Source organism: Homarus americanus, unplaced genomic scaffold (assembly GCF_018991925.1).
Source record: "Homarus americanus isolate GMGI-L3 unplaced genomic scaffold, GMGI_Hamer_2.0 scaffold19318, whole genome shotgun sequence".
Classification (NCBI taxonomy): domain Eukaryota; kingdom Metazoa; phylum Arthropoda; class Malacostraca; order Decapoda; family Nephropidae; genus Homarus; species Homarus americanus.
Window position 1 is genome coordinate 2,196,718 of NW_024732238.1, and position 22,185 is coordinate 2,218,902.

The 22,185-nt window shown below is 36.1% G+C and overlaps 1 protein-coding gene across 2 annotated transcripts in view; it reads right to left on the reverse strand.

The window, feature by feature from the left end:
* Positions 1–22,185, reverse strand: part of LOC121868288 (guanine nucleotide exchange factor subunit Rich-like) — a 51,182-nt gene that overhangs the window by 23,734 nt on the left and 5,263 nt on the right. For both annotated transcript variants that reach the window (XM_042368722.1, XM_042368720.1), the window contains exons 4-17: positions 21,168–21,345; positions 19,267–19,400; positions 19,064–19,155; positions 18,533–18,639; positions 16,499–16,656; positions 13,897–14,151; positions 11,410–11,652; positions 9,875–10,147; positions 8,248–8,344; positions 4,819–5,054; positions 4,266–4,497; positions 3,421–3,527; positions 2,552–2,683; positions 1,571–1,810 (exon numbers count right to left, since the gene is read on the reverse strand). In XM_042368722.1, coding sequence (XP_042224656.1) covers positions 1,571–1,810; positions 2,552–2,683; positions 3,421–3,527; positions 4,266–4,497; positions 4,819–5,054; positions 8,248–8,344; positions 9,875–10,147; positions 11,410–11,652; positions 13,897–14,151; positions 16,499–16,656; positions 18,533–18,639; positions 19,064–19,155; positions 19,267–19,400; positions 21,168–21,345 — 2,484 coding nt within the window. The remainder of the gene's footprint in view (positions 1–1,570; positions 1,811–2,551; positions 2,684–3,420; positions 3,528–4,265; positions 4,498–4,818; positions 5,055–8,247; positions 8,345–9,874; positions 10,148–11,409; positions 11,653–13,896; positions 14,152–16,498; positions 16,657–18,532; positions 18,640–19,063; positions 19,156–19,266; positions 19,401–21,167; positions 21,346–22,185) is intronic.

Here is a 22,185-nt window from a genome sequence, read left to right on the forward strand (position 1 = left end):
GAAATTTGAATGTACACAATAATTATAAGCCAATAATAAACACAATTAGAGAAATGCATGCAAGTCACTGTCACCATCACCTACAACATTTTCACTATCTACAGTTCCAGGTTTAAAGAATTCTGTAATTAAACATTGGTGTTTTCTAAGAAGACTCTGACACTGCTCAATTACATGTTATACAGTAGAACGTGGATATAACATGAGATACGTTCCAAGAGAGGTCGCTTTAAACCGAATTCGCACTAAATCAAAGGGTTGTTTCAATGGAATAATTTAGTTTGATACTTGAGAGAAAAACAAAATACTAAAAAGACTGAGAGTCTACCCAGATGCACCTCAGCCCATCTCCTAGAATAAACAAAACATCATTTTTTGTAGTATTATGTTAAAACAAACACTCATAAATCAACGCAACTAAAATTAAGGGTGAGAGGGTGGTTGCACTGGTGCCACGCACCACCCGCCTCTCATCTGACTCACCAAGCACTTTCACTTTCCTCTCAACTTAGTTTTTAATTACTTTATGCTATCAAAAATAGATTTTCCTCAACTTTACTTTGGCAATTCATCCACTGAAGATGCAGTGCCCAACTCGACCAGCTCATTATCCACATCACTGTCCAATTTGGCGCCCCACAGTTGAAGTACCATTTCCTCGCTGCAGTGCTTCCAGCAACTTAATTTTCTGCTCCAGTGTAATTGCTTGCCTTGATTTCATGGTCTTTGAAGTAGTTAATGATGTAGTGGCTGGCCTCTTGGACATAGTGGCAATGGTTGATGCACTTGGTAGAAGGAGATAGTGTCACAAAATATGTCAGTTAACTAGAGCGTTAGTGCGAGAAATGAGGATGCGTGAGGGTGTGGGAGGGTGGTGGGTAGCCGTGTAGCGTTTCCAGAGACGCGTCTGGCGGTAAACATTAGGCGCAAAATTTAAAATAGTGTGTATTTCCATATGATGCACCAGATTGACTCGCGTAAAATAGGAAAGATTCGCTTTAAATTAATACACTGTCCTTAATTGTGGGTGTCGCTTTAAATCAATAATTTTAAATTGAAGAGCTTTAAATCAACGTTCTACTGTATATGCTAAAATAATCCTAATACTTTAGGACAAAGATGATTTTGGCAGTGGAGGACACACAACTTAATGAGAAACTGCACCACTGGTTGTGATGCAGTGCAAGACTGTGAGGTCAAGCCAAGACATATGCACTGAATGTATACAGTACATTTTGTGATGTTTTGCTTTCACTGGATTTGATTTTTGAAGAGGTTGTATTGAAGAAGATAAATTAAGCTTAAACACTTAATTTTCTTCTTTCCATTGACATTATATCAAGGTCTGGGATACTAAACATATCAGCATTCCCACTGTCATATCTTGAGCCAGCAATGCAATCCTGTGAGCCATGATAACTAAAACACGACACAAATATTATTTTTAGCTTAGTTAACCACTCTCAATTCAGTAAAGTACAAGACTCATAAACAAACCTGAACTTCACAATCATCACTGCTTGTATATTCTGTGATTCTGGTAGGATCTAAGGTTTATTAAACATTTTACCTGCAAAATGATAAGGTAGGATGCTGCAGTATCCAGCTGTGATTCTTCCAGGGCTTTGATAAAAAGATGTTTTGGGCTTCCAGCAGCAGAAAAGAGATATCGCCACAATGCTAGTTCTGTTTTGCGGGCACATTGCACTACTGTCTGCAGATAAACTGGAAATTCTCGAATAAATTCAACAACCCTCGGTAGTAAGCAGTCTGGAAGTGGATCCTTGCTGGATGCTTCCTCCTCAAGAACCTGTAAAAATCATACCACTGATAATTTTAAAAAGGCCTTCATCCAGTACTGTACCTCATATTCTTGTTAGGTAATCGATTCTGAACCACAGTACTGTACTTATTTCATGATCTGTGCACCCAAGAAATCCAGTTCATCATCCCATTCAAAACACATGTCATTATTTATAATGTCAACCCCATTCCATGAAAGTCCCATTTAGTCAAACTTTATCATTCAGATCCTTCATTCAACATACTTATCATAGAATGAATTCCCTTCCCTTGCTTCCCAGTGCACAGTTTAATCATACATCTTAATTCTTATCCATAATGTACTAGTCAAGACGACTTACAACAGGTTACTTACCAATTGTATTACCGGTACCTTTCAGAGGTAATAATACCATGTTTACCTCCCTTAGTCTATCATACAGTTGATAAACTTATCAAAGATGGAATACTGTACTTCTCAATGAGCTCAATGCAACAGTCCAAAATTATTATTTTTTAAAGACAATGACAGAAGATAAGTAAGAAGTGTATTATGCATTTCAAACTGAGCCCATTAATAAATGTATCACCAAGTTAAATCAATCACTCCTTAATGGCATGAAAATATACATTAAGGACAGTAGGCCCTAAAACTGAAGGAATTATTAAGTGAACACAACTTCCTCATTGCTCAGTACTCCTACTCCTACTGCGAGGTTGAAATATATTTGATATAGAATGTTTGTTGCCATTACGTGCTGAGACTGACCTGATGAAGCAAGAGTTCAAGCGCATGAGGAAAGTACGGCAAGTCTCTACAGGTGCTGGCCACCTCCCATGCATGGTAGCCAAGATTTCTTCTTAACAGCTGACGTAACAAATGATGGAGGTACACCTGACTCTGTAATAACAAGAATAAATGATAAATGTGAAGATGTCTTGAATAAAGACGAAAGCTAAGGTACTCCGTTGTTTCCATTTTCCCGTGTGATTTTATCAAGATATATATATATATATATATATATATATATATATATATATATATATATATATATATATATATATATATATATATATATATATATATATATATATATATATATATATATATATATATATATATATATATATATATATATATATATATATATATATATATATATATATATATACCAGCAGAAACGCTGCCCGGAGTTTCGCTAGGCCACGGTAGGAAGCCATTCTCTAGGAAGCTCCACATTGTCTCACTGTAGTGCATTAGGGTAGACCACACTTTTGGTTTTGCCATTAGCAGCAAGTATGTACAGATTTTTGACAGTTCCCACTCTGGAGCATCCAACAGAGAACTGTCCATGAAAGAAGCAAGGTAACACCAGGTTTAGGCCAACCATCTTTAGGGACTGTCCCTGGCTTTTGTATATGGTCATGACAAAGCTCACTTTAACCAGGAATGGAAGTCGCTTGAACTCAAATGGCAGGTCAGTGGTTATGAGAGGTATCCTTGGTATAAACCTAAACAAGAATACAGCAAACTGTTGATTTTGATATAACTAAAGTACTTAAATTAAATTAGCAATTCAGCATACACTGAAACATTCCTTAAAGCAAATTATAAAATATTCAAGGTAATATACTTACAGTTCGTTCCACAACAGTGAGTGGTTGATACAGAGATGTGGCATCACACGCTAATAAAGAGGTGTCTGTCTCTGCACCTAACATGATGCCCTCTTCAAACATTACAGCTGCCAAGGAGTTATGGTAAAATCACTTACTTGAGTGAACAGTATATACTGTACTGATTTATCATACAGTAATTATAAAAAAAAAAATATATATATATATATATATATATATATATATATATATATATATATATATATATATATATATATATATATATATATATATATATATATATATATATATATATATATATATATATATATATATATATATATATATATATATATATATATATATATATATATATATATATATATATATATATATATATATATATATATATATATATATATATATATATATATATATATATACCACCATCATGAATGAATGTGTAACTACAAGAACTTTACTTGATATGGGGCAGGAAAAGGGAATATGTCATGACATGGCACAAGGCAAAAGAATTCAAAATTATTTTTTATGACCCTAGTCTTCAGGGACTTAACTAGCTATACTTGATGTGCACCCACCCCAATGGCTCCTCATGGTTTGAGGCAATAAAAGGCATAATATAAAATTACTATATTTGCACTGAAAGGGGATGATGTGGTGGTGGTAAGACCAGTCATATTTTAATAGGCATATGAATATTGTAACCAAGTAACTAAACTGTTCATATATGATTACAGATAAGTTCCACATTGCTTCATACACAAAATATTGGATAAATATTACTGTGATAACCTACAAAAAAAGAGAAACTTATATTAAAAAAAAAATAGAAAACGACTCACCTAGAGGGTAAATGGACGGAGTGAAGGGCAACATAATCCTTCTGGCCATGAATGTGTGGGACTTGTCAGCAGAGTTTGGAAAAAGTGGAAGCCAAGCACGAGTTCCATGAACACCACAGTGCAACCATAGAGCATGACTAAGATGTGGCTTGTGGCTAACAGCAGAACTACTACACCACAAAGCCTCACAGCTTGATGCCAAAACAATTGGTGTCATCTGGGCACACTGGAACTGAATTAAGATTCTTTTTTTTTTAAATTGGAAGGTTAGTAAATGTCCATATGCATTACAACATTACAAAATATACCAAATTATAAATGTGTAGTCATCACAACCAGACTTCACTCCAAAACTATTAACTTAACTGAGCAACAAGGCAAAACCAGTACCAAACACTCTGTTTCTACAGATAAAACATAACTATCTAACAAAGAATTATCTATAAATGTTTAAAGAAACATCCACAGTGAAGTCATAAAACATAATACTGTATATGAAAAGAGAGAAAACTATATAAATGTATCACTTCAATCATGCAGTAATTTCACCTACCAGTTTTCCATTGGTGTTTCCTCCATCAGAGCGATGATCTCTCTGAATCATGAGAACCTTGCCTGATATATTGATGATGACACTCTGAGCAGGTAAGGGTGTTTGTTGATTGTTATGTACCCGCCATGACTCGGTGCGTAGACTGGTGAGCAGCACAGACACCACACACGCTGGGTGTACCGTTAATCCAGATATATCAACCTCTTGCACACGAGACACTAATACGTTGCCACCACCTGAAACATAAGTTCAAAATTCCCCATCAACAAATGATAACTACCATAAGCATTTTCTCAATTAACAAAATAAAAATATTAAGAAAAAGTGCACACAACACACACCTCTGGCTATCTGTTGGTCTGTTGTTGTTTACATAATTCATGTTTTAACCTTCTCAGTGGATGAACATGCATCACAACAGCCTCCATATTAAGAGCTGGCTTGTGGTTTTCAATTTCCTGAATGCTGGTGTCAAGTCACAACACATACATAATACTGTTACATACAGTACAGTACAGTAATGTGTTATCTCTCTTGGCCTTTTTATATTCAACTTTTATTTTTTCTACATGTACTATTACCATTCTTAAACCTTTTTATCCTGTACCAGGAATACATACATTTACATGCCATTAGGCAATAACAACACCACAAAGGCCTTTATTTGCCTGTTAAAGATATTCAGATGCATAAATAAAATAAATCCTCAAAATTTAATTTGAATAAATTAGGTTTCATTGTAAATACAGCTCCTCCCCAACTTACGACGGGGTTAGGGACCCAAATCCAGGTCGTAAGTCGAAATGGTCGCAAGTCGGAAATGCTTAAATAATACATAGAAAATCTAAAATGGGTGTCTCTTTTTCTTCTCAGCACCACAAAACATTCACTTTTAAGCTTGCCAGCCATTTTAAAGTAAAACACAAACAAAAATTTTGTCTGTGTACTGACTTTGAGACTCGAATATACGTAATTTGACCAAATTTTGGTATGACTGAAATAGGTCGTAAGTGCGGGTGGTCTTATGTCGAGTAGGTCGTAAGTTGGGGAGGAGCTGTGCATACTTAAGCACACACACACAAATACTGTATAAAAATAATTTTAAAAAAATTCTCACAATTTGTGAGGTGACAGCACCCAGACAAGAAAAGTTAACTTCAGTCTTGGGTAAGGATGTGACAGACCCAGCTCAGCTCAGCATACATCACACTAAAATAAAGCCCCCACCAACCTTACCTGAAACAGGATTAATTTCAGGTCTCTTGGGCTAATAGTACAAAACACTGCCAAATTATAATGAACAACTTTCTTTTCCCCTACATTTGATCATCAATCCCCCAGATACACACTTATATATCATAGGCCTTGATACAATGTCATTCACTTTCATGATACCCAAAGGGTTTCACCAATAATCAATTGTTCACACTAAACTATAATCTGCTTGATTTGTTACCACTCACAAGAGCATGCACATCATATTCCTTATTCAGTGTAAAGATCAAAAACTTCATCTACAGTGGTTGGAAAGGATGGAATTTCACATGCAGGTGATGATGCTCTTAACAAAGCAAACTGTAAGTTGAGGTGGTGTTGGCACACAATGCACTTTGAAGTGTGAAAAAGTTGAAGTATTCAAGATGCTTACCCTCTGTCCTGTTCAAGAACCTATGTCTTGGAGACAAGTTGCCAGATAACATCACAGGATGTGAACTGTTCAATCACCGGTGCAAAGTGACAAAAAATATCTGCACTTTGAAATTAATATTTTACACAGTGGAAGTACTGTACCACAAAGATCTAGTCACACAACCCACTAGACAGAATGGAATGTACACACATCCTCTGTTTACTCAATGTTTCTACAAAATTTCATCAATGATGTGTTATGCCCAATAACTGCCAGCTTACTGAAGAGAAAAGGACTGACGTATGAAACGAAGATTTAGTCCTGAAATCCTGTTTATGGCTGAACTTGGAGTAGTGAATAGGCAAGGCAACATATCTAGTTCCTAAAGACCCTAAACTTTGGTGAATGGAATTAATTCATATTTGTTTAAATAATGAAGAAATTCTATTAATGAATTGGCAACTCAACTACAACCACATAAAATTTTCTTCATTATTTAAGCAAATATATGAACATTTGGAAATTTGTCATGATCATAAATAACAATGAATAGTATATTATTATAAAAATGTAACCTTTGGATTGCTTAATAAATTATCCTGACAGTGATACAGCTGAAAATAGATCCACGAATCACAATCCCTATTACAAACAGCCTTACTTCACCAAGCGTTGCCAGGTAAAATTGTGAGAACAAGAGCCAGGGAGTGGTCGGTGCATCTTTGGCTGACTGTACTAGAATGAGTACTTAAGAGTGTTTCTGCCAGACCCACCCTTCTGGTCATGAACAAACAATAGAGTAAATCCTGAAATCAAAATTGCTGTACTGTACAGATACTGTACATATTTCTAACACACAAATGACTGACATGAAATGTCTCATTTAAATTTCTAGTGTCTAACACAATATGAGGGGAAGCTTATCAAAGCATATTTATAATCTAAGATACCATACCAAAAAACTACAGTACTGTACTCAAAACATTTATCATAATTCACAGCAACTTGCTGTGCCATTCTTTTTGAAAATATAACAAACTTACCATTTAAGAATAATTTATCAGAAAATGACAACAAAATTTATTCTCCCAACATACAAATCCACAACATAACATCACAAAATCATAACCACAAAATATACTGCACCATATTCATTGCCTAAGATTACTCGTATAAAGAAGCCCATCACCACCACAAAAATATTCAGTGAAACAAAATTCACTCTTAATGCACCTACACAAAATACATTATCAAATTATTAAAATTTTTGTTTTAGAAGAAAATCAGTGTGCTCTCACCATCACCACCAAATAAATCAATAGCAAACACTAGAGCCACAAACATGACACAAAACACAGGTGCACTACACTGACCCCGGGGAAATAGAAGGTTCTCCTTTGGTTCATTCTGCTTGCCTTTCTTTCTCCTCAACTTGATCCCTCCAGATTTCCTTTTACTTAACCCAGACTTGCCTTACACAATAAAAGACAATTAAGAATTAAAGTGAAACTGATCATTAAAAATAAGCAATTTCCTGATTTAATTTATCATTGACCTATTCTAAGTGAGAGATCAAACTACAAGGGAGGTTGTATATTTTACTCTCAGTTGTTTGTCATGTATGTAGTTATAAATTTTGACATATGATGGATGAGAAACCACAAGTAGTGTATTGCAAAACTGGAAGAAATTTAATGTCTTGGGTCTGCTACAAACACATACGTTTTTGCATCTCTGAAGTGTAAAGCACTCTGCATATCCATTTATAAGTCAATGTTACAGTAGTGATATGAACTTACCAGAGTTTGTTTCTGTTGGTTGAAGATTATACACTGTTATGTGACAATCAGCAGTGAGAACAATCAGCTGATCACCATATATATTTAACAACAGAACCTGTAATGTGATAATAATAATATTATTAATGTATTGGCAATAGAAATGGTAAACTGATACTGAAATCCTGTGTTCTATTAGAGCCCATAGTCAGGTGGCTCTCATAATACAGACTGCTTATTGAGGGATCAGGATCTCCCTCCCATTCCCCAAAAATGCAAGCCAGGGTTGATCTGTAACTTAATTTAGGTATACTGTACCATTCAACCTTCCCTCCCACAAATTAAGGAAATCAGGCTCAACAGTTGCCTTTTTGAGACAGGAGGTCCAATTAACACATTTAGTGGTGTCAGTTTTATATAATTTGATTTACTGAAGTATCTCAGACAACTGAATAGCAATTCACTACCCAGCCCAACATACCCAAGCTAGCCAGACCCCCTTATTGGTTTATAAAAAGATCAAACTATGAAATCAAATGGAAGGTAGCTTAATAATCTAACAAACCCACCATATCAGCTGCCCACTCATGACTATCCAGCTTCCATATGCTACCTCAGATTAGCATCCACCATCAATGAAGCAAAAAACAAGCATAAGGCCTAACATTGACTGTAAGTGAATGTCAACTCTTAGCATAGAGTCAATTCCTACCAACTATCCCTGATGCATCGCATAGGCGACTGTCACTCGGCTTTTACAGTAAATAGATTGCCACTGGTTAGTCAATCTGATGCATCCACTCTTAATGGCTACAAGGTGGAAAGTGAATTCTATAATGGCAGATTGATCTTGAAATCAAAGAAGGCAGAAAGAAGCCTTAGTTCAAAGTGTAATGATTATAAACACATAGCTCTATAAGACCTCCCGTTTCATGAGAGTAACTATTGCACCTGTCTCCCCCCACATGGAGTTGATGGTGTGATGTGAGGGAGGGCCCTAGTATACCCAAAATGGGTTAACAGATTAAAACTGGATAACAGTATGGAGGACAAATGGGGACCTTAATCCTCCCAGTAAGCAACTTGAATTATAAGTGCCACTCAGTTTAAGAGCACATGCTAGAAATATGAAAATTACATAAATAATTACCTATCCTCTCATTATTGAACCTCTTCATAATCTGGTGCATAAGAAGGATAAGGAGTGAGAACCATAATAATACTGAAATCATACCCTTAGCAGATTTGAGTTGATTACGAAATCTTACCTCAAGCAAGCACATGCAACTATGCGACTACCACGAATATGCACCTATCAATAAACCTTAATATGAAGAAAGGTGATTTAACTTATCTTATTCCAGTAACCAGTATCAGGAGGAATGATAATAGTTCAGAAAATTCACAACTTGGCAAGCTTGACTGACCTCTGTGGTAGAGCAGTGAAACTAAGATTGTGGACCTATCTGGGACAATTCTGAAAGTCCTGTTTTCCATGATCGGGAGAAAAAGAAACTGGCTATGATTTTTCTAGGGTAACCAACTTGACCACCTTGGCAGTATGTGTAATATATCACTATGCTATAACATGGGCCATACACATACATACCCATTTCATCATAAAATTTATTACGAATGACATATATACCTGAGCTGGCTGTGGGACAGTAGTAACATAAAGATTATCCAACTTGTGATCACGAGGATAAAGTCTGAGCTCATCAGTATTAGCAGGGATGTTGTAAGCCCCCAGCACTAGCCAATTTGATTGCCACCATAATAAGCCTCCAGTTACTACAAAGTCACGCTCTTGACTCTCATTGCCAAAGAGATGCCATCGTCGGAGTCGAAGTGAGTAATGTGCCACACCATTGCGTCCGGCCACACCCACAAGTACACCACCTTCATCCACACATGTGTACTGAAACAGAAATAGAGTTTATTTTGAACAGTACAAAGACATAATATCAAAACATAATTTAAGACTGTGGTGCATACACTGAGAAGCCTAAAAAGAAGAAAAAAAATCAGAGGGGGGAGACTTCAAATATTCAAGATGCAGAAAAACACAAAACTGCTATTTTTATTTTCCCCATATACAGTACATTGGAAACATGACAAACAGCTATCTTTTTACTTATACATAATTTTTTGGGGATAATATTGAGTACTAAACACAATTGGCAGAAACAAAATGTAGATGATGAAGTCCTGCTTTCTTTACTCACTTGAACCAAGCCAGTTCATCCCAAAAATAGTCATACACATTGTATGTGCATTACGATTGCAGGCCATCACCTAGCTCCCTATACCCTCTACTTAAATGTATTGACAATAGGTCAGTGTAGTCTGAAACAACACTGAAAGCTTATTAGTTGAGACTCTCCTGAATGTACAGTACTAGTTGTATCTTGAAAGTTCAAAATCTCTTGGTCTTTACAATTTTAAGTTATGTATTAATATTTTATTTATCAAAACTCTCAAAAGCCAGAGCAAAATATATCTATTATGGCACTGAGAGTAAATAAGTATACAGTACAGTACAGCAATAGCAAGTGAAGGGAGAGTTTGTACTGTATTTGCTTTTGGTATTGATCCACCATGCAATAGTGTGCTGTATAGTAACCTAATAGGGTTTTAAAAAGAAAATTAAAGTTTGTTGTGGTGATCTTGGACTGACCCAGCTGGTGAGCCTACCTGCTAATTTGAAATGAACCATTGGAAAAGAATAAAGACAAAGAAGCAATATAATATTTCCTTTGGTCTGACTTTATCCCTAATTAGTCTAAAATTTCAAGGGTTTACTATACTAGCCTACACTCTTGTATCTGTCCTAAACTAGAGTAAACCAATAGTATCAAATCTCTAATCTTCTCAGTATTGTTAAACTCTTGGAACCCCCCAAAAAACCTTCTATGTATAAGCTTTTCTCTTTGGATTATTGATTTTACTTCATAAAGGCCATGCACCAATGACACTGCTGCTTACACTGTTTAATTTGCTGAGTTTAAAATTAGTTGATGATACTATCAATACCTTTGATATTTGGGCTGCTTTTTTAAGTCTATCACCATACTACTGTAAATATAAACACTGAGCTTTGACAAAATATCATTCATTCTAAGCTACTACTGTAAGGAGTCAGCCCACTGTTTAAATTTAATATGACAAACTCTTACTTACCCTAATGGGCCAGTTTGAAGAAGTATAATTATATGGTATTGGAATAACGATCCACTGTTTATTAGCTGCTACACTGAATTGTGAATCTCTGTGATGGATAGGATCTTCAAAAGCACCTTCCTCGTCATCATCAAAATATAAAGAAAGGGAATCATGAGGTACATCAGCAACACCTGCAAGACCTTCTGAAGTGTTGAGGTAGAGACGATCACTTCCTTGTAGTAGAACCCGCACTAACCGACTCTGTTGGTAACAAATGTTCATCCAATAACAAGTTGACTTCTAAAGTTAGATAAAATAAATTTGTAAAAATATAATACTAAATATATATCTATAATACAGTATTTATGTAACAATGCAAGTTTTTAAAGGTTTCCACTGAAAGATGGGTAAAGACATGATTAAGCTAATTCTGTAATGCATGGTCTCCACTTCTGAATACTCGGAGCATTGTAATAAAAAAACGATAGTAGTGTAATAAAAAACAAGTGAATGATGTGTGAAATTCCATTTTATGCCTATGGGAAAGAAGCAAGTGACCCATGAGATCTTGGACATGAAATATCTCCCATCAGAGACCACCTACTACTGCCAATGGGTTTCAATTGGTTAACGGCAGCTAGACAAAACCAGACAATGTGCTGGCTGCAAGTACAACTCTCTCTTCTACAAGGGTCAAGGTCAAAGATTTACTTTCAGATAAATTAGCTACTCACTAAGGATCCAGTGAGGCTTTATACGAAGTAAGAGGTTCAAAGCACTCTCAGTAGACAAATGCTTCTAGCCCATCAAGGCCATAATGTACAGTAGTTCATATGTCCTCTCAGTTCTTATCAAATACAAATTCCACAGGAAGGAGAGAGAGAAACTGGTTCTTTTACTTTTTCCCTAAAATCACAAATTGGGAATTCATACTTCAAGGCTTCATTTAATGCCTCAACGAAATATGCAGGTGACTAGCTTTGGTGAAGACAACTGTCAATATTATCTACAGCTCACGTCCCAATAAGAAACCAAAGACTTTGGCTGAAACAATATTTTTTTCCGTATGATGGATGTTTAAAATGGTAATGACTTATGGAGAGGATGATTCAATTAGCAAGACTGAGATAAATATAAGATTTTGAGTAAGTACTAACAAGAGCTAAAAAAAAAAAAATGAAATTAAAGTGTGAGCATGAAAGCCCAATTTATAAGCAAACTAATGTACAGTACCCTATGAAATATGCATGGGCAGAATTTTCAGTGATTGGTGAATCCCTAGGTTATGGTGAGCGGTAGCAATTCAGTTATCATCCACTCTCTAAGACAATCATTGCTAAAAATAAGAAATAAAATGTCACAGTTTGCCCCAAAACATGCAGCTTAATTTTTCTACTGTACAGATTGCGCCTCATATTATGTTATGAACCAATTTCACAGAAACCATCCCCCCACTCATGCAAACCTCAAACAAATCCCAGGGAGGAAGGTGGGTGACATCTGGGTCACCCTTCACAAGTTATTATCAAATGTTTTTTTTTAGGATCAACACTCATCTATAACGAGATTTCAGGTTGAAGCAATCCATGAATCAAAAGCCAGCTATTATAAATGATAGAAGTTGAACTGTCACTTTTTGTGATCTTTTATTTTAGTATACTGTATTTCTTTTTATTCTCACGTCTTTGACTTTGTAGTGTTTCAAACACTAGTGAATTCCTTAGAAGAAATGGCACTTTTGAGAAACAAAAAAACAGCTATTAAAGGACGATAGAAGTTTCAACTAGTGTGTCAGATATCCCTAATGGGAGCTCACTTCCAACATTAAAAGGGAAATAGGCACTCAGCTAATTTTGCAAACTCTGATGTAAAAGCAGAATTCTGGTGTTGTCCCAAGTTAAGGAAATAAATTCCCTGTACTGTACTATACTGTACTGTACTGTGCTGTACTCAGGAAGATTCCTCATGAAGTAGGGACCCAAGAAGATCCCCAGTAAGGTAGACTTGAGGAATGAGTCCCAGAAAAGTCGATAAAACTTCAGTTGATACAAACCATATCAGCCATGGAAACAAGGACACCCCATACTCAGACCTTCCACCAATAACTAACCACTAAACAAAACATAGCCGGAATATCAAGATAATCCTCACTTGTAACTAATAAAACTTATAACAAGGACAAATGACCATGTCTCCATCTTGCTCAATGTCAGACAAGGTGGTAGGGGGAACAAAATCGTGGTTGACCAAACAGGAGCCACTAATGTAGAGATACCTTGGGACTTCTTTAACTTTCAGATTGTTTGAAGCATCTAGGAGAAAAGAGGATACATTCTGTATAATGTGGATTCCTCTTATTCAACCACAGAAAAAGCATCAACTCCTACAGTGTGGTAAACTTCTTCGTAATAACCGTTAATAACCTGAAAACCAAAAATTATAATACAAATAATGAACATAAAATCCACTATTCAAAGTAGATGAAAAACAAACTTCATAACTTACCATACACGGGTTCACTGTAAGAGCACTCTTGATGAAGGAAAACTGCAGGACAGATGTTTGAGTTTTACCTTCACACCGAGATTCTTCCACCCCAGCATCTTCACCTGAAGTTACTGTTTCTGTTGCTTCTCTTCTCATGTGTTCTCCTGGCCTTCTCTGATACTGATAGGATTCTTCTTGAGTTTTTTCCTGTTGTTCTTCCAATTTCTCATGTTGTTGTATACACCATACCTCATAGCCCTCTGCACCCCATTCCTTTAAATGTAAAGCACATTAACTTTCTTTTAATCTCCTTAAAATAAAAGGTTATGTTTTTCCCTCATATCCTCATCTTCATTCTATAAAATCTCATGTAATTTTTTTGCCTCTGCTTGCAGTTTTAAATATGCAAGCTCACTATTTCTAATGTACTTATAGTAATCCCCCCTTTAGCAGGAATCCCTGGACCCCAGAACTCTCCAATAGCTGGAATGGAAATCAGCCCAGAATTTTTCAGGAAAAATGCTTTCAATTCTGGGTCTACAAACAAGTTTCAAGGGACAAATACCAGGTGCATTTTCTGGAAAAATTATGAGAAAATCTTTTCAAACCTCTCTTTTCCGGGAGTTCCGCGAAATAGCATCAAGCTCCACCGCGTCACCACTTGCCACGAGTGTGAGTAGGAAAACCGCTTGAGTAACTTTGACTGTAAGCTCATGCACTGCGATTGGCTTATGCTGTCATGTGACTGCATGGGATGCCTGATAGGCTGATACATCTCTCTCCCAGCTTATCCCCTCTAAGTCTAGCATCATGACGTACTTAGTTCATAATCCTCTGCCAGTTTACAAGGTTGATTCCTCGCTCGCTGCTGTTTTTGAACAAACTTATGTTCTGCAGTACTGTACATTACTGTACCAAGACACAATCAGCCAAGAATACAGTGTAAAAGCAGTGTTAAGAAGTAAAAAGTTACAGTATTACAGTTTTGTATACTGTACTGTACATTCATCACTACAAGGCACCCTGGACAGGCTACAGGCATGGACTATGGAGAACAAGGTCACCATCAACCACACCAAAACTGTAGTCATGCACATCAATACCGCCACCACTCCAGCAGTCACAGTGGGTGCCCATCCTCTCCAGTTAGTGCAGTCTGCCAAACTCCTGGGTGTTACCATAGACCACAAACTGGACTGGAGGGCCCATGTAAACAACACAATCAAGGCAGCCTCGTACCGACTCCACATGCTACGACGGCTTAGGTCACTTGGGACACCCACGCCAGAGCTGAGGACTATCTACAATGCCTTTATTCTCCCCAAACTAACATATGCGTCATCAGCCTGGTCGTCTTCTCTCAACTCCACCCAACGTCAGCTAGAGAAGGTACAGAAAAGGGCCTGCTGAATCATGCTCAGCACAGACTACTCCGGCTACATCAACGCTCTCTCCACCCTGGAAATGCCATCCCTCAGTGACCTCCACCACCAAGCACTAGCAAGGTTTGGCAGTGGACTACTGCACCATCCTAGTCATCGCCACCTCCTGCCACCGGCAGTCCCCCACCCACCTCGTGCAGTCCGCCACTACAACAAAATTCAGCCCATAAGAGCCCGCACCGATAGATATAAGAATAGCACCATCCCATCTATTGTTAAAATAATAAACAACTCCGAATTTATGTACTGTACAGCCCTGTAAATGTATTCAACGCATATCATTATGTCTAATTCAAATGTAAGTTTGTATATTTTCAGCCACCGGCTGCAAATCTATTAATAAACTGTTTATTATTATTATTATTATTTATTACTACAGGTACTCCTTTTTTTTTAAAGGGAAGTAGTGCAGCCAGCACTACACTCAACCACTCTAACTTTCCTCCAATTGTAAAATTAGGTACCCATTCAAAGGAGGGTGAATAGGGGGTGCCCTAAACATAAACCAGTAACCCTAGGATAGGAGGGAACTGAATTCAGATGTCCATGGTACCATAACTCATGGAAACACATTTGTGTATAACTATAATATTTCCATTTTCTTTTTTGAAATTTCACATACAGATACTCAGTATCATCTTGTGTGTTCGGAAAGCTAAAAGAACTATTTTGACAAACATGCTCTTCCCTAAAATCACTTTTGTATACAGTTTCATAATAACACTAGTTTTTATAGGTTCAATGACCCACTTACCTGTATAACAATATACAGGAGGTCCCCGGGTTACGAACGGGTTCCGTTCCTGAGGACGTTCTTAAGTTCGATTTGTACGTTAGTCGGAACACATGCTATTTGCATACCATACTTACAGAACAATTTTTAAAATCCCACTATATCATTGCCTAAATCCTTATATACATCTAAAATCACTTAATTTAAGAAAAAAGAAGAAATAGAATGACAAAATAGTACAGTAAATGAAAGTAAAAAAAAATTACCAGGTAAATAAATTACTGTAAATTTCAAGTTTAAACCCGTTCGTATCGGCGGGAGTCCGTAAGTTATTCTCTATATACTGAGTTGGGCAGTGCTATACAGAGAACATAAAATTGTAAATCCTATACAAGTAAATATAGCATACAGTACTGCTATTATAAATTAATCCAAAGGTACATACCATGTTGGTGATGGTAATGGCTTTTGACAGAGGATCATCAGTGTAGTCCCAACGTAAGGATACAGTGAGCAATGAACCAAATACACTCCACAGGGACAGGCCACCACCTTCCCAACTTAAACTTAACACTGTACCATCTGGAGTCCACTTCATATACCCTTAAATGTGAAAAAAATATTCAAGATTAGATCTTCAAAGATACTGTACTTAAATACATACATACATATAAAGCCATCCATATGTTTACTCATCATAATACAAAAGCAGTTTTCCTTTGTGGTAGTCCAGGAAAATTTTACTTGCAAATTTTCTTCCAACTAAATTAGTATCATTAAGCATCCCACTTTTGACATAGGATGGATAGAGGGAAAAAAACTTCAAGAAAGGAGGTACAACGTGCCCTTCAAATTTGCACATTTTTAATTCCAGGACCTCGATTATTCACGGATGACACCCTGAATGTACCCAAGAATGTCTAAGGGTAGTTTTAAAGTTGCTGGCATTTTCATGGCCAGGACAGGGATCCATTTGTTCTAGAGAAAGTAATTTCCTTTACCTGTATTGTATATGTGTGTGTGTGTGTGTGTGTGTGTGTGTGGACACACACACACACAAACAAAAATGTTGAATCTATTCAAGTCCACTCCGTGCTTATTAATCAAAGCACGGAGTGGACTTGAGGGTAGACTCAACATTTTTAATACATTTGTTTCTGATTATTTGTGAGAGAATTTTCCCATTATTATTTATTTGTATGTGTTTTGTGTGTGTGTGTCTACACACACACACACATGTACAATACAGGTAAAAGAAATAATTGTCCTAAGGGCAAATTATAAATTGTATTTACTTTGAATAATTATTTTTTTTCGCCCCCAGGCCCCAATGTGGCCCTAGGTCGATATGGGTCAGTAACCTGCCAGGTGGGCTAATCCCTGTAAAAAAAAAAAAAAAAAAAAAACCACACACACACACTAAGAGAATATACATTTCTTTGTACACAAGTAAAATATACCCCCAGTCAGCAAATGTTATTTGCGGATTTGGCGGCCATTTTGAAAACCTAACCCCCGCGAATCTGAAGGGCATGCTGTACAGTAATTGTTTAGGGAAAGTGATACCTGTACAGTACATAGAAAATTTAAAAAGTGACAGCAAATGGCTAAAACATTATGTAAGTATATTTTGCACACATTTCCTACACTGAAATAAAAAGTATACCCTGTATAACTGAATCTTTAACTTCCACATTTATTCAAACATTTTCACATAGTTTACTGTGCACACTAAACTGAATCATCATCAGGTTTGTTCAAATGAATAATATCACATACAAAATGACAATACTGTACTGTATTATGCATGAAAAGATTAGGAGTGCAGAATGAACAAGGAAATACATAAAGTTAAGTTTGTTCCAACTGTTAAGTATGAATCTGAAACTCAAGTGTTTCAGAGAAGTTGCAGATAAATACTGAAAGGATCCGAGATGAAAATACCAATCTGCAAGTTTCATAGGGTATGGAATAATTATGCAAGAAGGATGAGCAGGATTAATAACCCCCTGGAGAACCAAATTGATCTTTGTGCATTGAGGTCATAAGAGCATCTTTAGCATATGGAAGGTGAGAGACTGGTAGGGGAGAATTATGAGCACAGCTGTGGTATACAAGAATCAAAGACCAAGTAAGATATGGACAGGCAATACAGATAAATTAGACCAATTAAAAAGTTTTCATGCAAAATATTACAAAAAGAATGCCAATGTATAATATACAGTTGAATTACCTTTTCATAATAGTGTTATGTGAAAAAGCATGATAACAATTTAGAATGCACACTGAACTGCTATGAAATACTGTAATCAATGCTGAAATTAAAGATTCATTTTATACACTCATTTGGTTTCTGTTCTCTATGATCCATCCACACATGTAGTAGTCAAGGAAAAATAACCTAACAATTGATACAGAAATTTCATAAAAGATGTATAAATAATACATATAAAAGATATGATGCACTTTGAAGACTTACCAACTGGGCCAGGGGAACCTCCATAATCTCTGTCAGAGAGGATCATTCTATGGGATACTTCTAAGCCACCTGTAGCTTCATCTACCATGTAAACAACACCCTGAGAGCTGTAGGTACAAAAAAATAAAAAATAAAATATTAACAGCTCATACAGTAGTAATATCACCATTCAGGCTTCAGAAACAAAAATGACAAATCTCTACAAAACTTAAGTGACAAGTCTATGCACTACTCTCTCCCACTCATACATTCTCACCCCTTCTAAATTTCTGAGGATTTCCCACACACGTTAAACAGTAGGAAACTTGAGTAATTTTCCAGATAACTAAACGAGTCAGATTTCTGTGTTCTGCATTCACAAGGTTGTACTGTATCATAAATAGGTTTCAATATTGAAGGTTATCAAGTAACTTGCACCCAGATCATGGCAGCACCTTCCTCGAAGAGACCGTTTTTTCATTGAAAATTTACAGTAAATAATTCCAAAAATATTGCAACAAAGGCAGTAACTTAAAACTATATCCCCCTTACTTAGCTCGACCATAGGCCAGTAATCTATACTTGTGGTTGATGGCAGCACACGTGGCATCATCCAGATCCCGTGCCCAGATTCCTTGCACAGCCTGTAGGCAAATAACATTCTTTGACAAGAGCTATTTCTTTTCAATATCAAATTAACAGATATTAATTTCATGCATCATACTTAAAAATATTAAAAAAGTTACAGTACTTACATTTGGATCAAATTTCAATGTAGAGGCAGTGAGAAATGCTGCTCGGCCATCACTAAGAACTACTGCAAAGCCTCCCACTAAAGGGGAATACTCCAAATCTACCACATGAACTCCTGGGGTGTCTAGTGGAACAGCTGAAATCATACAACAATGTCAAGCCCAATCAACTCACAGCAAATTTTTTATTTCCTTAACAGCAAACTGCCTCTAATCCAGATAAACTCAGGCTAAGGGTATTCCAGTCTGTGAAAAATCTGAATTGGAACTACAGTAATTTGCCAAGAACATATGATAGTTAGACTTCGAATCTGTTAACAATTACTGTAGTCTGAAAACATTATATCATTAGACTAAAAACCTACCTTAATCTCAGATCCTATTATACAGTAGTTATACTATAATGTACTGTATTCTCAGGATGAGCACATAATATAGTTAGATCAAATTGGTAAAAATATTTACTTCATCCTGCCAACAAAAAATATTTTTTGTGAATGGTAAATGTCTTTAAGGTACTGTATAAGAATTACTGCGTGTACTCATAACAGTGCTTGCATGTTTGTATATGTTGGTGTATGCAATTTTACAAATACAGTGACCCCTCGTTTAACGAACACCTCGGTTAACGTAATTTCGATTAACGAACTGCCTTCCATAAGGATCTTCAATTCGGTTAACGAAGTTCTTACGAACCGACCTCAACATGTTTTCGCTTGCACTGACCGGGTAACCAGCTTTAGTATCAGTCCGCCAATACATTAATCGGTTCTAGGGCTTAAATTCCTTACTATTTTAGTAAATATCAAGAAGTTTATACTATTCAATAATTTTAAAAGTTTAATATTCAATTTTTTAGTCATTTTAACAATTATTGAACATAATTGAAGGTAAAGTGACTAGTTTAATGAGCGGCATCCAGCCTCTTAACACAGCAAACAAGAGTTAGTCTCTCTCTGTTTTCACTGGAGGTAACATCTTGCTTGAGACTCTCTTCAACTAAACGCTTTTTTCCGTGTTTCCAAGCAAATTATTGGTCATTTTGAAATATATTTTACATATTGACAATATATAATGCAGTGCAGTGTTGATTTAAAGAAAATAATCTTGAATTACACCAAGAGAGGTAAAATGTTTTGGTTGAAATGCCTTCTCTTCTTCCTTCTCCTCCACCCCCATTCTAAATCCCATCATCATCATTATCATCATCATCATCATCCAGGAGCCTTCTACATACACACCTCAAAGTAAGTGAACTTTTCTACCATTTTTGTTGAATTTAGGAAATTTTCGGTGAGCTGGAACCAATTACCCAAAAACCCATTGAAACAATGGTTTCGGTTAACGAACTTTTCGGTTAACGAACGACCTTCTGGAACGGATTGAGTTCGTTAACGGAGGGGTCACTGTATATATTTGTGCAAGATTATGTGTATATATTTACAGTAGGGTAGAAATGAAGCTATTCATTTTTTTATTATAACAGCATACAAATTATGTTCATAACTCCCAGAGCATGGAGAGTTGTAGGCTAAAGATAAAAGTTAAAAACAAATACAGACTCCCAGGGGATTTAATTGCTGCATAACTGAGGAAATTGCTAGCACCAACTAAAGTGCTCAATTACTGACACTTGTTGAAAAGTTAATATCTGGACAGAAGTTTTGGCATATGTTATAAAGATTCTTTTACCAATAGTATATTACATATTCTATTTCCTAAAAGTCTATATTATCAAATACTGTATTGTTTTAAGTCTTTCCTTCCAAAGTAATAAAAAATCAACCACTGGTGACAATCTCATCTATAAAGGCAGTTAGACTGAATGAGGAATATGTTTTGCAGCCAGCTTGTACTTAAGCAAAAATATGGTTGAGAGAGAGAAATACAAAATTAAAGCTTACCTTTCATAACAAGCTGGTCATCACAGAAAGGAACCCTGCGTAAGTCCACACAGTAGTCATAGTTGAGTGAACCATCCCATCGCAGTCTTTGAATATGACCAGTTCCTGTGGCCACCATTAACTCATCACGCAGACACACCAGGCCAGTTACCCCTCCAGATACTTCAGTTTCAAAAGCCTAGAGCATTGTTAGTCACATTATCATTCATATCAGCACCATACAGATGTCTAAAATGCGAGCTGAAATTCTGTAGTTTCTACTCTTTCAATGTAGCAAATACCAAACTCTTAATTATTGCTAATATGACCATGTACCAGGTAATTACAGTACTGTACCACAATGTAAAATGCTAATACACACTCTAGTTACCTAAAATAAATTCAGTTTATTAGATGCATTTCAGTACACTAAGTGAAAATAATTTAGGTTATACAGTACAGTAATGTATGTCAAGCTTTTCCAGCCTTACTAAGGTCACATGATTACTGCACATTTAGCACACTTAAAAATAACATCATCCTACAGTCTACCATTTACACCACTGTACCTTATGTGTACCAGAGAAATATTCACAACGAATACGCATTTTGTCAATCAATAGTGAAAAAAATCCTGATTTTCATTACAGGGTACCTAATTCATATTTTAGCTAGAATTGGAAAACCATCATAGTGCTATTTGAATAGAATCAACTGGGTTGTGATGGGAAGGCAAACCATTTTTTTATTAATTCCAGACATCAGGGATCCAGAAAACCCAGGGTTATCAACCCGGAGACTTGTCTGTATTTGAGTTACCACATACATATTTGTTACTATCCTCTACTAACTTGCATTTGTATTTCAATTTAGGCAAATCACAAAACTTTATATAAAAAAAAACATGTTTTCTCAACATTTTATTACATTATATCAAGTGCCTTCTTTTAGAGGTATTAAAAATTACAGACACAGAATTTACCCAGTACAGTACCCAGAAAAAGTTTGCACATAATTCCATAGTATACTGTATTACCGG